This window comes from Halichoeres trimaculatus, unplaced genomic scaffold (genome assembly GCF_033239565.1).
Source record: "Halichoeres trimaculatus isolate MK-OKI-2021-1 unplaced genomic scaffold, fHalTri1.1 fHalTri1_scaffold_4, whole genome shotgun sequence".
In the NCBI taxonomy this organism is placed as follows: domain Eukaryota; kingdom Metazoa; phylum Chordata; class Actinopteri; order Labriformes; family Labridae; genus Halichoeres; species Halichoeres trimaculatus.
In genome coordinates, this window is record NW_027437182.1 from 4,621,279 (window position 1) to 4,635,820 (window position 14,542).

General features: G+C 41.6%; 1 protein-coding gene across 1 annotated transcript in view; it reads right to left on the reverse strand.

Annotated features, from left to right (window-relative positions):
• gmds (GDP-mannose 4,6-dehydratase) overlaps positions 1 to 14,542 on the reverse strand; it is a 248,588-nt gene that overhangs the window by 213,679 nt on the left and 20,367 nt on the right. The window contains exons 2-4 of the mRNA XM_074668218.1: positions 11,542 to 11,586; positions 10,532 to 10,619; positions 9,171 to 9,280 (exon numbers count right to left, since the gene is read on the reverse strand). Of these exons, the coding sequence (XP_074524319.1) occupies positions 9,171 to 9,280; positions 10,532 to 10,619; positions 11,542 to 11,586 (243 nt within the window). The remainder of the gene's footprint in view (positions 1 to 9,170; positions 9,281 to 10,531; positions 10,620 to 11,541; positions 11,587 to 14,542) is intronic.

A 14,542-nucleotide genomic window follows, 5' to 3' on the forward strand; every position in this document is an offset into this window, starting at 1 on the left:
AACTCCTTGTGGAAACTTCAACAGGGAGCTTGTCAGAAATAGAAACGAGTAACGTCGAGGTCAAACTTTGGTATCTGCCTTCACACAAGCAACTCAGCTTAAGCCTAGATAGGGATTATGGAAAAAAAAAAAGAGTTTAAAAGTGAATTTAAAGGATTTTGTGTCAAGGGTGAGCGGCAGAATTGGAGTTACAAAAAACTGTAAAGAGGGAAACCCAGTTATCTATAAAAAACTTGTTTGAAGCTGGAGTGTTTTTATCAGCGAATCAGAATTTACCATGAATTAAAGCTCCTGTTTTGAGTTTTTAGCCCCTTATATAACAAACTGAAATGAATTTAGATGCCTCTTTAGGAGCAAATGAGACCGTAAGGATTAAAACTAAATATCAAAATATTCTCATTTTTTAAAGTCTGAAACTAGGGATGTCCCGATTCGATCACATGATCGGGAATGAGGGCCAATCACATGGTTAGAGAGTGTGATGCAACACTTCAGTCCTACTTTTATGTGTCCCTTTCAGCAGACTGACCCAGTACATGTTTCATATTCCAGATCTTAGTATCCAGAATATTGCCAGGATCTGGATCGTACTTTTGCATCTGTCAGAAATGATGGTGACCTTGTCTTGTATTGTTTTGCAAAGCAATCCGACCATTTATGGTGGAGTTATATACACATATGGTGAAAACAGCCCTATCTCACAATGATAAAGAATCCTTTAAAAAAAGTCCTGGGTCCAGATGGTGATCTAGATCACTTCCAAAATTTAATCACTTCTTCCATATCCTATTTTGAACCTGTCCTGAAAATTTAATCAAGATCTGTTCGTTAGTTTTTGAGTTATGGTGTTCACAGACAAACAAACTCTCCCAAAAACATAACCCCCTTGGCAAAGGTAACAATTTGGAGAAATACCAACTTAGTACGAACTACCATTATGTGGTGGTACAAAGACCCTCTCAGACCGTCTCGCTTTTCTGCAGTGACACTATTGGTTGAATGTTGTAAAGCCGAACAGAACATGACAGGAGCTTAAAGCTGGGAGCAGGATGTATCAGAGTAGAAGTATCGGATCAGGACTCGGTGTTGGCAGATGCTGAATATTTAATGAGTCGAGCTCTGGGGCAAAAAAAACAACACTAAATGAGGAAAGTTGTCAAGCAGAGTACTTTACAAGTGATAGACTCCTGATGGCTGATTTTCTGTCACAGAAAAGCAAGAAACTAATTCTTGATTAAAAAAACAATAAATCAATTGAGAAAAAAATTCTGGGGCAAGACCTCGACCTGGTTTGAATCCAACCTGTTGCCTCTTCCCCACGTCACTCCACACTCTCACCCCGTTTCCTGCTCTGTCTACCAACTTGTAAAAATAAAAGCATAAATTCCTTAAAGAATAACTTAAAAATAATGAGTCTGAACCATAGACTGTATATAGAGTGGACAGCTTGGCTCCACCATTTACCAATGTACGGTTTTGAAGCCAAAATTCCCCAGTCACAGGCGCTGCCATTGAAGCAGTTGTACAGCCAGAGTCTGCACAGTCGAGACTGTGAGGGATTCTGGGAAAATCTGAGTGGAGCCGGGTGACAAAAATAATATATATTTTTTTCTATCGATAGTCTTATCACTTCTTGACTTAACTACCGACATATTTTACAATCCCAGAAAAAAATACATGAGAACGTCAGCTGTCAATCATCGTTAAACATGACGTAAAGCCTCATTTTTAACCTTGTATAACTAATGAAATGAACCTTTTCAGAAGAATAGAGGACCTGAATACAAGGCAGCCAAATGATATCTTCAAACCACCACAACAATCCGACGTGAGAAACATTTCTATGAGGTGTATTCATTTTTTTAAGTTTGACCACAGCCAATCTGGAATGACTGGGGAGATGGAATTTTTGACCTTTACTGCAGCCAGCCACCAGGGGGAGCAGTTTTTGTGGAGACCTCACTTCGAGCCGAGCAAGATGACGTCCTTTTTTTTTTTTTTTTCAAATAACTGGCATGAACCAAAAGACCATCACAGGAGCTTTAATCCACAAAGGTTTATATTTCTGATTCTCCTGACTAAAAAAAAAAAATAAACTTCTTTTAGTTAAAACATAAATAAAATAAAAGGTAAAAATATATATATATAGTCTTAGGAAAAACAATGCATTCAGAGATCATCAGACTGGTTGTACAAAGAGTTTTGGGCCTTTAAATCACAGAAAATAGCTTTTTTTGTTTGTTTTATTATTTTGTTATTTGATGTTAATTGATAATGGTACAGTCAGTGAGACATGTAGGTCACTCAGGACAACTCTGGTCACTTCCTCCAAAATAGAAACCTACTGCAATCCCTTCAAAGATAAATAGACTTGAGATCAGTCACTGACAACCACCAGCTTAATTTCACAAAACATTCAGAGACATTTCTAAAGTCTAAAAGGTGCTTGAAGATAATTTATCAAACTCTCAAAGGTTTTATCAGAGAAGAAGTTTTGACTACTTTAATCACGATGCTTACTTTAAACTGGCTGAGTGACGCTCCATTTTATCATAATCAAATTAGTTTTAAACTCATTTAATGGCTTAAAAGCAGGTTATATTTCTGACCTGTAATCATCATGTTAATCAAAAACATCTTTCTATAAATATCTCCATTATCCTCATCATGACAGCATATTTGGGACGTAATCCAGCTGATTTTAAGACAAAGTTTATGAGCCTCAGTCGGATCATTTCAACCTATAAGGTCTGAGTTTACCCGGCTACATAATTCACCAAATTTGGAAACGGCACGGTTTTTCCTGGAAAGCAACGTTCTGCTGTTTTTGGAAGTTGGCGAGTGCTGAGTATGAAAATGCATCTTCAGCTGTTAAAGGGCAAATGAGGCTGGACAGTGGAGCTCTAAACACACACGAGTACAGTATCTCTGACCACACACACACACACACACACACACAGGGACAAGAAAGACCAAAGAGGAGCAGAGAGAAACCGGTCAAAACAATGATGTGTTGCCTGACTTTCCCTTCCTCTTATTATCAAGGTGTGTTAATAATTCAGCTGCTGTGAGCGTCTGTGGTGACAGCTGCAGGTGGGGGACCTCAGGGTTTTGTTTACGGCTTTCCCGTGAAGCGCTTTAGTGGGAAAACACAACAAGAGTCATGTTAAGCCATCAGATATGGGACAGATTACAGAGAGGATGTCCCGATTCTGCTCTGTTGTTCATGCATATTTCATGGATACCATTTCCAAAATACTCAACAGTAACTGTCAGGAAAATTCATTATTTATGAGGAACTACAACAGTGGAGATGAACTGTTTTGGTCCACTTAATTTGAACACAGTCAGTTTTATCATTAGTGATAAGGTCCTCTCTCTTTTGGTCCCTGAAACTACAAACTCGACATGTTTCCTCCTCCTCCTCTACGTGTTTGCGAGTCCAAACTGACCTCAGGGCCGTCACTCAAACTTGCTTTCCTGAAAGTCTCTGACCACAAAAAGCAACAAGACACAGAATAACTTGTGGAGGAGGCTGTGGCTGTGAAAACAAGCTGGTTTATATATTTTACTGAGCAAATTGGAGCTGACAAACACGCAGTTTCCTGTTATGTAATCTCACAGCTCTCGGTAGCCATGCTACCGTGTGTCTCATGGCTTCGTTTTTTATACTGGAGAAGCTTAGTTTGACTGATTTAAAGGAAGACTACATCCCTGTCACTGTGACAAGTTTGTAACTAGAGACTGCAGACGTTATCTCTTCTTCTTTTGAAGAGAGACATTCAGCTTTCTGACTCCTGTTAGATTTTTGTTATACGACAGGTTTAAAGTCAATAATTTGAAGGCCTTTCCTCTGTTTTAAGGGAAACTGTATTTGCTTTTCAACTTTTATGCTTCTTATACTAAGTGTTTCATCAGCAAATTGAGCAAGTTTAAAAGATATATCTGACTGAACACGTTTACAGCCTGCTCGGAAAAACCTCATGGGTCTGAATAGCTCATTTCTCTATCAGCACACATCATACATGATTTTTTCTTTATGATTTGTTATTTTTAAAGTTCTTAAACTTTAGGCCGTGGCTAACTTGGCTGACAGGTGGGATCTGTTAAAGGTGGGAACACACTGCAGGGTAATGGGGCTGAATTTTGTCTCCACCTCCTTACAATCAAAGTCAGCAAAGGCCTGATTCTCTGGTGTCTGCAAATGAGTGTGTGATTTTCCTGTGCTGTGGGATGTGTTTAGAGTGATTTTGTCCGATTGAAGCTGCTCGAAAAGCCTCCAATTAAGAGATCGTAGAAAATGAACATGTTTATAATTTGCAACCACAAATCTTGAAGTGTGTGGGGCACTCCAAGAGGAGCTACAGGTGATGGATTGCACGGCGTTTCCACTGACTGATCCCCAAATAACCAAGACTAGCCGTCCCACTTTTTAGCACCCTTCCATATGGGTGCCAAACTAAACCGATCTGATCTCGGAAGATGGAGCTACAACACTGCAGACCGTTGACCGGCTGTATTTCTCCTGGCGGCACACAGACTTCTCTGGAACTAAGCTTGACTGAGCTTCGTAACAAAGCGCCACATGGAAATCACAGAGAAGACGAATTGCTGGATGTCTCCCATTACTCTTTGTTTACTGTGTTGCGTTTTTATCCTTCATCTGATTTATTAGCGGGGTACAATGTGTCGCACTGCTATGGTGTCATGCAATTATTTAACAGATGCGGCTTGCGGCATCCAGCTTATACGCTGTCTACCACAAGGGGGCACAGTTTGCTGTGGAAATGGGATCAGGCTTAACTGTACCAAACCGTGCAAAACCGTACTGAACCAATACAGACTTCTTGGCTTTAATGTACAACACAAACTTTGCATCACTTCACTTCTTTCTCATGGATAGTCTAACATTAGTGTTGTTGTATTGTAGTTGTAATGCTGACTCATTCCAGTAGATGATGGTAATTCACCAAAACCTGCCACCTGCATAGACGATCAGTGTACGCTCCGTGCATTTTGGGAAACAGTATGCTAGCTAGACTGGTCCGTTACAAACTGAGAAATTTTCCTGGATCAGTAGTACTTTTTGGTATACTGCAGATTTAGCAAGTTTTCGCATAGTAGGCACTACTAGCGTAGTAGGGGGTTTGGAAAACAGCCTTGTTGTTGCTCCTGTTGCTATGGATACAGGAAGATGTGGAAATGATGTGCATGACTGTTTTTGAGCTCGAGATGTTGATCGTGCATCGCTGTTTTGATAAGGGTACCATGTACCCTTATCATTATCCCCATGGCGCTACCCAAGTAGCTGCCTGTTGCAGCAGCTCTCTCGTCTTTGTCCGTTTCTTGTAATTTTTTCGTCTCTTTTTCGTCATCTTTGTATTTGGAGTGGATCATCACTTTGTATGGTTCATTGTCGGTCACGGACACCAAACTTTTTGTGGCTTCGGCGGTATTTTTTACTACTTTTCTCCTGTGTTTGTCTGGAGATCCTACATGTAACCATGGCTGCATTGTTTACATGCGAAATTAGCTGTTAGCAGCCTGTAGCATGTCAATGCTAACTAGTGTAGGGCTTGATGATTTCCCTCGAGCTGAGGAGGAGGAGGTGAGGACGACGTGCTGGTTCTCGGATGTGAGCTGGGAGGTGACGACGTGGACCTGTCCTTCCATCCATCGTTGTTGGGAACGTGGGGTCTCGCTCCGTGGGATGGATGAGCTAGCTGTGCTAATCCAGCGGCATCATGCTGTTCACGGACGTGGCTGACGGAGCTGACATCGGACGCCGCGACACATCGGAGGAGCTTCGCCTGCTGTGAGCAGACAGGATCCAGGAGACAGAGACTGAACAGACTGCTGAAGAAGCGCAGTCCTGGACCCTGTGGAGGTGGAGACTGGCTGGGCTGGAGAGTGGTGGACAAGTGGCGGACGGGATGTCGTCATCTATTTTCTTATGGACCTTTTTGCACTTTCTATACTCTTTCTTACCTTTGTTTTCTTAAATGCTGCGGTGACTCCTGAATTTCCCCTCGGGGATAAATAAAGTATTTTCTATTCTATTCTATTCTATGTAAACAGGAATAACCCTGTTTGCCCCTGCATGTGAATGGGTTATTCTGAATGTTTTAGAAACCAGAATATTGACCTCAACCTGAATATTGACCGCATGTAAACGTAGCTTCTGTCTCCGCAAGATAACAACTTTTTGCAGAAATGGTAAATCTCTCTGTTCCTCTGTAACTTGAGATGTCAGTTCATCATTTACAGTCTTGAAAATGTGCAACTAAAACCTGTTTGTTCTCCTAATCTCAGGGTTTAGTTCAGACTTAATCCTTTTTGGTTTTGCTTTTGTCGTCCCAAAGCTCACACCACTTGAATTAAAGCACTAAATAAACAATCCAACAGAAACTCAAAGGAAATGACTGTTTCTAACTCCTGGCTGTCTTTCCTGTGGGTTATGATTAAATATTTGGAAAACTGCTTTAAAGAAAAGACGCCTGAGACCAAAGATCAAACTGATCAAACTGTCGACCAAATGGAAAAGACATAATATCCTTTCTGTTTTGTTTTAAGCGCTGGTCTTTTGATAATGCAGCTGGCTGCCTTTCAGGCCTTTCCAGCGTCCGGCGTCCACTATTCCCAGTCCACCTCCGCCCCTGCAGCATCAGAAAATAACCTCCACTCTGTTCTCAGTGCAGCGGAAACAAGCACCCACACACGCAGACGCCCCACATCGCTAACTGATCCTGCTACTCCACGTCCCCCGGCGAGTGCGATGAACCAGCCGGCCTCAGAAGGGATTCCCTGTAAAAACGCCGGCGGAGGGGAGAGGAGAGGGATGATGGGAAGGAAGAGAAAGATGCTGAGTAGTCGGATTGTGACTGATCTTTTCCCTCAGAGGTGGGACGGACTGGAAATGTCTCGGCGTGGCTGCTGCCAGTAATCCAGCACGTTCAGCGTGTGGCGAGGAGCTGCCAGAGCGAGGTTTGAAGGTGTGGAAACAAATAAACACAGAGGCTCTCGCACAGGTACAGGGACTTTCTGTCACCCTGCGTGTGTGTGTGAGTGTGTGAGTGTGTGTGTGGCCTGCATCAGATGATCATCCATGTGGGAGGTGGAAGCACAGTCACAACCTCTGACCACAGAGGATGTGGAGAGAGGAGTCATCGTTCTCCTCCTATCGGACCATCTCTCCCACTCTCTTTCTCTGTCTGTCTGTCTTCCTTCATTTCCGCTCTCCTCTTTCCGCTTTTTCCGTTCTTTGACACAAAATCTTGAGTCAATGCTGACGTCGTCTTTGTCCGACAAGAGTCAAAACCCAGAGTTATTCACTGTATTATGCAACAGCACACGGGAAACGAGGGACAGGCTCTGATAAATGCACTCGGATACAGGTCAAAATGAGCAGCTAGCTAAAGAAACTCAGGGTCTGATTGATAAAAGGACTGTGCTGTGATTGCACCTGCTAATCCTGTGCAAACAAGCATTAGATAAACTGAATGTGTCTGATTCAAAAAGCACACAAAAAGCTTATCCTGAGTCCTGACGGTGTGATACATCCAGGACTCAAATATAAGATCTTAACTCTGCTGAAGTGTGAGATAAATTATCGCAGCTGTAAGGGATCAAGAAACTCAGTGTGTCATGTTCACATTACGAAAGCTCTCGTTAGCTGTGATCTGACTAAGCTCCTGGCTCCTCGTCTCACCCAAACCGCTGTGGTGACGGAGGATCAGAGCTGCCTGGAGACTGTGTGTCAGATCCCAGCGTGGAGGAGGAGGAGGAGGAGGAAGAAGAGGGGAGGCGGCGCTGAGGGATCTCCTGGGATCACCGCAGACAAAAGGGACATTGTGGCACCGACTGAGCCATCCAAGAAAACACAGCTTCCTGTCCCATCAGCTCCAGCGTCCTCCGCACATGAGCTGTCCTCTTCCCAGAACTGAAAGTTCCCCTTTTTTAAAAACTATTCACATCAGCACGATCTCCCTTCACTAACATTTTCTGCTTTTATTAAACATCCACGTCTGGCAGAAGAAGCCATTATTCAGGGGGGAAAATCAGCTTTACTCCAGAAAAAGTTGTTCACATCAGCTTAAAAGCTACAATATACAAGGTAATCCTGCTTATGGATCACTTTTTTTTACAAGTTTTAGGGGAAAGCTCACATACTTAAGTCTTTAAAGGAAGCATGTCTGGGGTTGCAGCATTTGAGAGATGAAAGTAACACTCACAGGGTCAAAATTTAGCCAAAGGGTCAACCGGTCTTTATCTAAAGGGCCGATACTGATTATAAACAGAATAACTGATGTTATTTATTTGCAGCAACAGTAAAAACACAAATGTTTCTTTAAAAAATTTAAATTTGGAAAAATCTTGAAAAATGAAACTCATTTAACAGTTATTACAGTGGATGAGTGTGTGCAAAAGCTGTAGCACTGAATTCACTTGTTCAACCAAATGACTAGTCCTCTGATTATTCACTGAAGTATGACGAGAAGCAAAGCAAAAAGGAGCAATGTAGAGCCAAAGAAGAGATAAGACTACAGTAGCAACAAATTAGCAAACAAAGAAGCACAAAATAAATCAAAGTACGGCCAAAGTAGCACAAAATAAAGCTGAAGTAAAGCCAAAGTGGCATACTTTTTAATTGATTCAAGTTATATTAAATCAACAAAATAGAATGCTGAGACAGATAATCAGTAGAATAGTTAAAATCAGCCTCTTATTTTGAATAAAAAATATATATACTCTGCTTTAAGAAGCCATCAAACATCCAATTCACGAATTAACAATGCTTTTAAATACAGAAACAAGGAAAAGTCTCAAATCCAGGATAGAACTTCAGAGATTATTATCCATCTCGTCTTCATCAAACATTCATCGAAAAAGGTTTGTATCCTCCAAAGTCATGAGTCATCACATCAGACTTCGGCTCAACCTTGCTTTTGATGAAAACATGAAAGTGTTTTGCAGTGTGAAAGAGAAACGGGTAGGACCTTGGACATGACACTTGATTGCTCACGGTTTCATATTCACTATGACCAAAGTTTTTAGTTTGTACTCATGTTTAAAACCATATCATGCTATATTCTTAGGATATATCTGGCTGTTGTGATTCCACAGAAAGTGAAGTGAGACAGGTAATTTCATTCAGGGGATCATCGCGGTACCTTAACGTGGCTCTGAGCGCCCAGGTTGTAGATCTCTGTCGGCTTCACCTCGTTGATGATCTTCACCAGACATGTGCTGTCGGTCAGATCACCGTAATGCAGCTTCATTTCTGAGGGAGTAAGGGGATGGATATATACATGTAAACATGAAACAGATTCAGAGAGCTGGATTTTACTTTAAGAGGTTAGAGGTTAGTTTTTCACTAAATATCCAAGTTAAGTGATTCTGATTGAAACAGATTCAGACAGATCTGATGATCGAGATCAATCCTTCGTTGGTAACTTGATTGTTTGTGTTGTGGTGTATTTCTTTTATCATAATACCTTACAATAAGGGATGGGTACCTTTTACAATTGAGACAATATGGTACCGGGGCCTGGTACCTGGCACTCAGTACTGGTACTCAACGGAACCAATTCTCAGTACTTTGTGTGTTTATGTGGTAAAAAAATATCAATTTGTTTTTGTTTTTTTTTTTTTATTTAACATATTTATTCTTCACTATATAACCTTGTAATGCTGTGTTCACGTCCAGCTTGGAAAATTGCCTACTGTTCCACTCTCTCGCAGTCACAAGGATGTGTTTAGGTACCTAAACATGGTACCTTTTGGTTTCACATGAAACAGTACCTGGTACTTTTGGCAGCATTCAGTTGGTACAGATAAAAGTACCTAATTTGGTAACAATCCCAAACCCATCCCTGCTGACAAAGAATCCCAAAAGGCCTAAAACTCGAGAAACAAGTCTCACTGGATGCGTTGGGGTTAGGGATGGGTATGAATTAGGTACTTTTATAGGTACCGACCGAATTCTGTCAAAAGTGCCAGGTACCAGTTCATGTAAAACCAAAAGGTACCATGCTTAGGTACCTAAATGCATCCTTGTGAATGTGAGGGAGTGGAAGAGTAGGAGACTTTCCATGCTGGGCATGAATGCAGCATTACAAGGTTATATAGTGAAGAATAAATATGTTAAATTGACAATTTTTATATTGTCTCATTTAAAAAAATGATATTTTTTACCACATAAACACAAAAAAGTGCCAAAATTTGGTACCGCTGAGTACCAGTATTGATTGCCAGGTACCGGGCATCTGTACTGTATCGTTTCAAATGTGAAATGTGGATTTCTACAAACTTGGATGCTTGATTTCAACAAATATATTCTGGTTCTACATGTTTTCATGAGTTTTTCTGTGTTACAGTCATGAATCCTGTGTGCATACATGTCTGCTCCTCTTTGCTGGTACAGAAAGACGTCTTTCATCTCAATGAGCTTTTTCCTGTTTGAATAAAAGTTCAAAAAACTCCTAAAAAGCAAATTAAAACTTGACACTTGTGGTGTGGACTGAGTACTTACTGCCTTGAGTGTGTATCTGAGGGTTCTCGTAAAGGTGCTCAATGCGGCCTGTGTTGAAGGAGCTGGAGCGACGCAGAATCCCATGAACCTGAAAGCAGAACCTGCATTAGTGGCTTTCTTTACAGGAGAAATCTGTATTTTTATGGCAGACGTTGATCAAACAATGTTGTGTTTGTTGTGTTTTGACGCCGTGTGTGATCTGTGCTCCGTGCTCTGTGGGGACGCGTGAGGAAGGTCTGCTCGGAGAAGATAACAGGACCTGATCCGAGGGGAGTCCATTAGCGGGACGATGCTGTGCCCTGACCTCACTTCCTTTATTCACTGAGCACTTCCTGCCTGCTTCAGCTCTCCTCTTTAATGCAAACCCCCCTCTCCCTCCAGACCCCTCCACACTCTGGTCCACTTCCCCTCTGCTGCCTCGGAGGCCGGCGCAGAGGAGAGGAGCAGAAGCTGAGCACGCAGACCAGGATGGAGGTGTGTTTGTGTGCAGGGAAATGAAGTCATGCAGCAGCTACTGTCAGGAAAACACAAAGAGCTCTGCTGCAACATGTATGTTACTGTGAAACCTCTACGCAGCCTGAGTGAGTCAGAAACAGCTCGTTAACCTCTGAATCCATCCACAGGCTGTTGACTTTCCCTGAAAACACACGGAGCAGCAGGTGAAAGTTGGTGACCTCACTCAAACAGCCGTATAACAACAACCGTTTCCCTGTTAATGGCCTGACCCCAGGTAGAAGGTGAGGGGTGAACAGGCTCCGCGTTACACAGAGGGTCTTATCAGGGTGAAGTGTGAGTCAGTACGTGCGCGATGTCAGCCGTCACCTTTACGTCATGATCCCTCAGGAGCTCCCACACACTGCGAGGCTGGACGCCGCTTATCGAGGGAATGTCGCTCTGTGAGTCTGTGTTCGTTGGCATTGGTGACCGTCTGCTTTCAGTATGTGTGTGTCTGAGCTTTAAAAGGCAAACCCATGGCACTTTCACATCTGCAGAGAGGGTTTCTTTCTTACCTTATAGCCTTTAGCGATCAGGAACTCAGCCAGGTAGGAGCCATCCTGAAAGACAGAGGAGAGAAATCCTTAAAACCTGTGACGTCAAAGTCCTGACACTGAAAAGAGTCTAATTCTCACTGAATCACAGCCAAACAACATGGGAGGAAAATTCCCTGATCAAGTCCAGATCAAGGACTTGTAACCTTTAAGAAACGGCGTTTGATGTAGTTTTCTTCAAAAAAAAAAACTGATTCTGGATTAATGATTGTTAATAGCAAATAAATCTAATTAATTATAGAAATTTCTTGACAGATTTTTAACCATTCGTCACTAAAGTGGAAATTTGTACCAGACCACAGTGAAGCTAAGAGGTTTCATAATCTTTTTATCTTCTGGTGCACATACCTTTTTGACTTTATTTCGTCTCTTATTGAAATTTTGTGTTCAGTTCTGCTGACTTTTAATCATGTTCACCATCTTCCTTAGGTCTTATGATTTTGATTTTGAACTCCTTGTTAAGCTCATTTGTTGCTTGTATGTCAACTTGTCTTTGTTCATGTTTCTTTCTTTTGTGCATGAGCTGCTCCACACTAATTGCCCCATGAGGGATTTATAAAACTGTTTGAATCTGAATCTAATACAAAAAGACCCCAATGAAGACAAAATTTCTGGTAACAAATACCACTTATCACTCTCATAAACAAGGGGTTTCCAGACTTTTTCACTCCGTGCTAATGACTAGCAACCCCCCACCTTTGGAACAAACCAATGGACCAATCCAAAAACAGACAAAAGCAAAGCAAAGAAAAGGCAAAGCACCTTAATTTCAACTGTTTAGTAGGAAATTAGACTTCACACCACTATTTATGTTTATGTTCTAAAACAATGGACAAACTATGCTATTTTAAGTAGTTGTTGATTTTAGGGGGCATTTTCTGACCCCCATCAGTGTTAGGGGTGGTTAACACGACAGCAGTTTTAGGGTGAAACGCAAAAGTTTTGCTGTGTTTCAGCCTTGCGTTTACAACGAAACGGCATTTCAGTCGACCTAAAACACAAACTTTTGAAATCAGCCTCCAGAGTGGGATTTTTCTGAAACGCACCCGACACCGTTGCTGTGCAAACACTAAGCCGGCGTTTTCAGTGGAAATGCTGACGTCACACTCCACTTTGCCCGAGCGCATACAACAGGTCAACAGTACCCAACCATCGCGAACTACCGTGTTGTGCTTGTGCTGCTCAATCTGCTCAATCTGCTGACTTTCTTTCAACAAAATGTGCATCTGTTGCTCCACTTCTGCGCTTTGTATTCCCCAATACACCAAATGATCGGCTCAACTCTACTTCAGTGGAGAGCTCCCCAAAGTAGCCCCTGGACAAGACAGTTATTGCACCACCTACAGGCCTAGCATGCTTACTACAGCAATTACACTCCCTCAGTGTTTTCGCATAAACGCAGATTTTTTTTCACTGTGTTTTAGGGTTTTCAGATGAAACGTTGTCGTGTAGACAGTTTCTACACTTTTTCACTCTGTGCTAAAGACTAGCAAACCCCCGAACCAATGGACCAATCCAAAAACAGACAAAAGCAAAGAAAAAGCAAAACATCTTAATTTCAACTGTTTAGTAAAAAAAATAGACTTTGTGTTTGCGCACCAATATTTTTGTTTATGTTTTTCAAATAATGGACAAAATACGCTATTTTAAGTAATTGTTGATTTTGGAAGGCATTTCACGACCCCATCAGAATTGTGCAACCCTTAAGGGGGATCCTGAGCCCCCCTTCGGCCCTACTGTACTACAAATGATTGGTATGAAAAACTGGCACGAGACAAACTCTACAAGAGACGAGCGGTTTGATTTATCAGCAGATCAGTCAGTCAAATATTTACTGTGTAATTTTGTTGTTTTTCTTTATTCGTATCTTTTAGAACTTAAGATGGCGGGATAGAAATTGAAAAGCCCTTTAGAGAAAGATACAAAAGAGACAATATTTTTCTGTGTAAAATTTTTATTTGAGTTCTGCAACACTAGCCACGTTTACATGGACCCAAATATTCCGCTTGCATTCGGTTTATTTGCTCAAACAGAAAGAATTGAACCTTTGTATACACCTCATTCAGAAAGAAAAGTGCCAATCCGAATGGACATTTAATCTGTTTCACAGACTGGAATATTCCTTTTCCCAAACTGATTGAGGAATCATGTATCCATTCAAATGGAAAGTTGTCAGGGGGCGTTCTTTCAGTGCATGCTCAGATATGACGTAAGACGCAACTAGAGACGTTCCTCAACTTTAAAAATGGTGGCGAGCCGTCAGCACTGGACTGCTGCGGAAAGTTTGTTTTTGATCCAAACTTTAAAAGAACAGAACACAATTTCAAGACTGGACGGACGACAAACTCGCAATACAGAGTATTGCAACACCGTGATAAACAAACTGTCGTCCTCCAGCTTTGATAAATTTTGTGATGTTTACGTTTTTCTGCGCATGCCCCATTGACTATTCTGTTTGGTTACAGCAGCGCATGTAGACCAGAGATTGAAATATTTCTTTCCATGTAAACTTTTGTTTTTGGAAAAGTCATCTGGAAAGATTCCATTCGGAAAGACGAAAAACTCCTCATGTAACCGTGGCTAATGCGATACCAACAGTAAACGAGGGAGGGCTGAAAAGTTGGTAGCCTGGCAAGGATGGAATTTAAACATTTTCTCTTATGGTATGGTTTATTTTTCAACACAGTTGATGTTTTCTTGGGTTGTTGCTGTGGCAGGATGTCTGGACCTTGGGTCATATTCAAGACTCTCCCTACCAATCTGATGCCCCCTAATAAAGCTGGAGCATCGTCCCTTAATGTATCAACCATGTTGGCGTGAATGTCCTAGGGGGTTAACCCCTTTTTCTGCTGATATTTGATAAAACCACGGTGCCAAACAGTATTGATATTTGCAAAATGTTCCTGGTTCTACTTTTCAAAGTCCTCAAATACTACATCAGCGTCAGTTGATCTGAAAATAA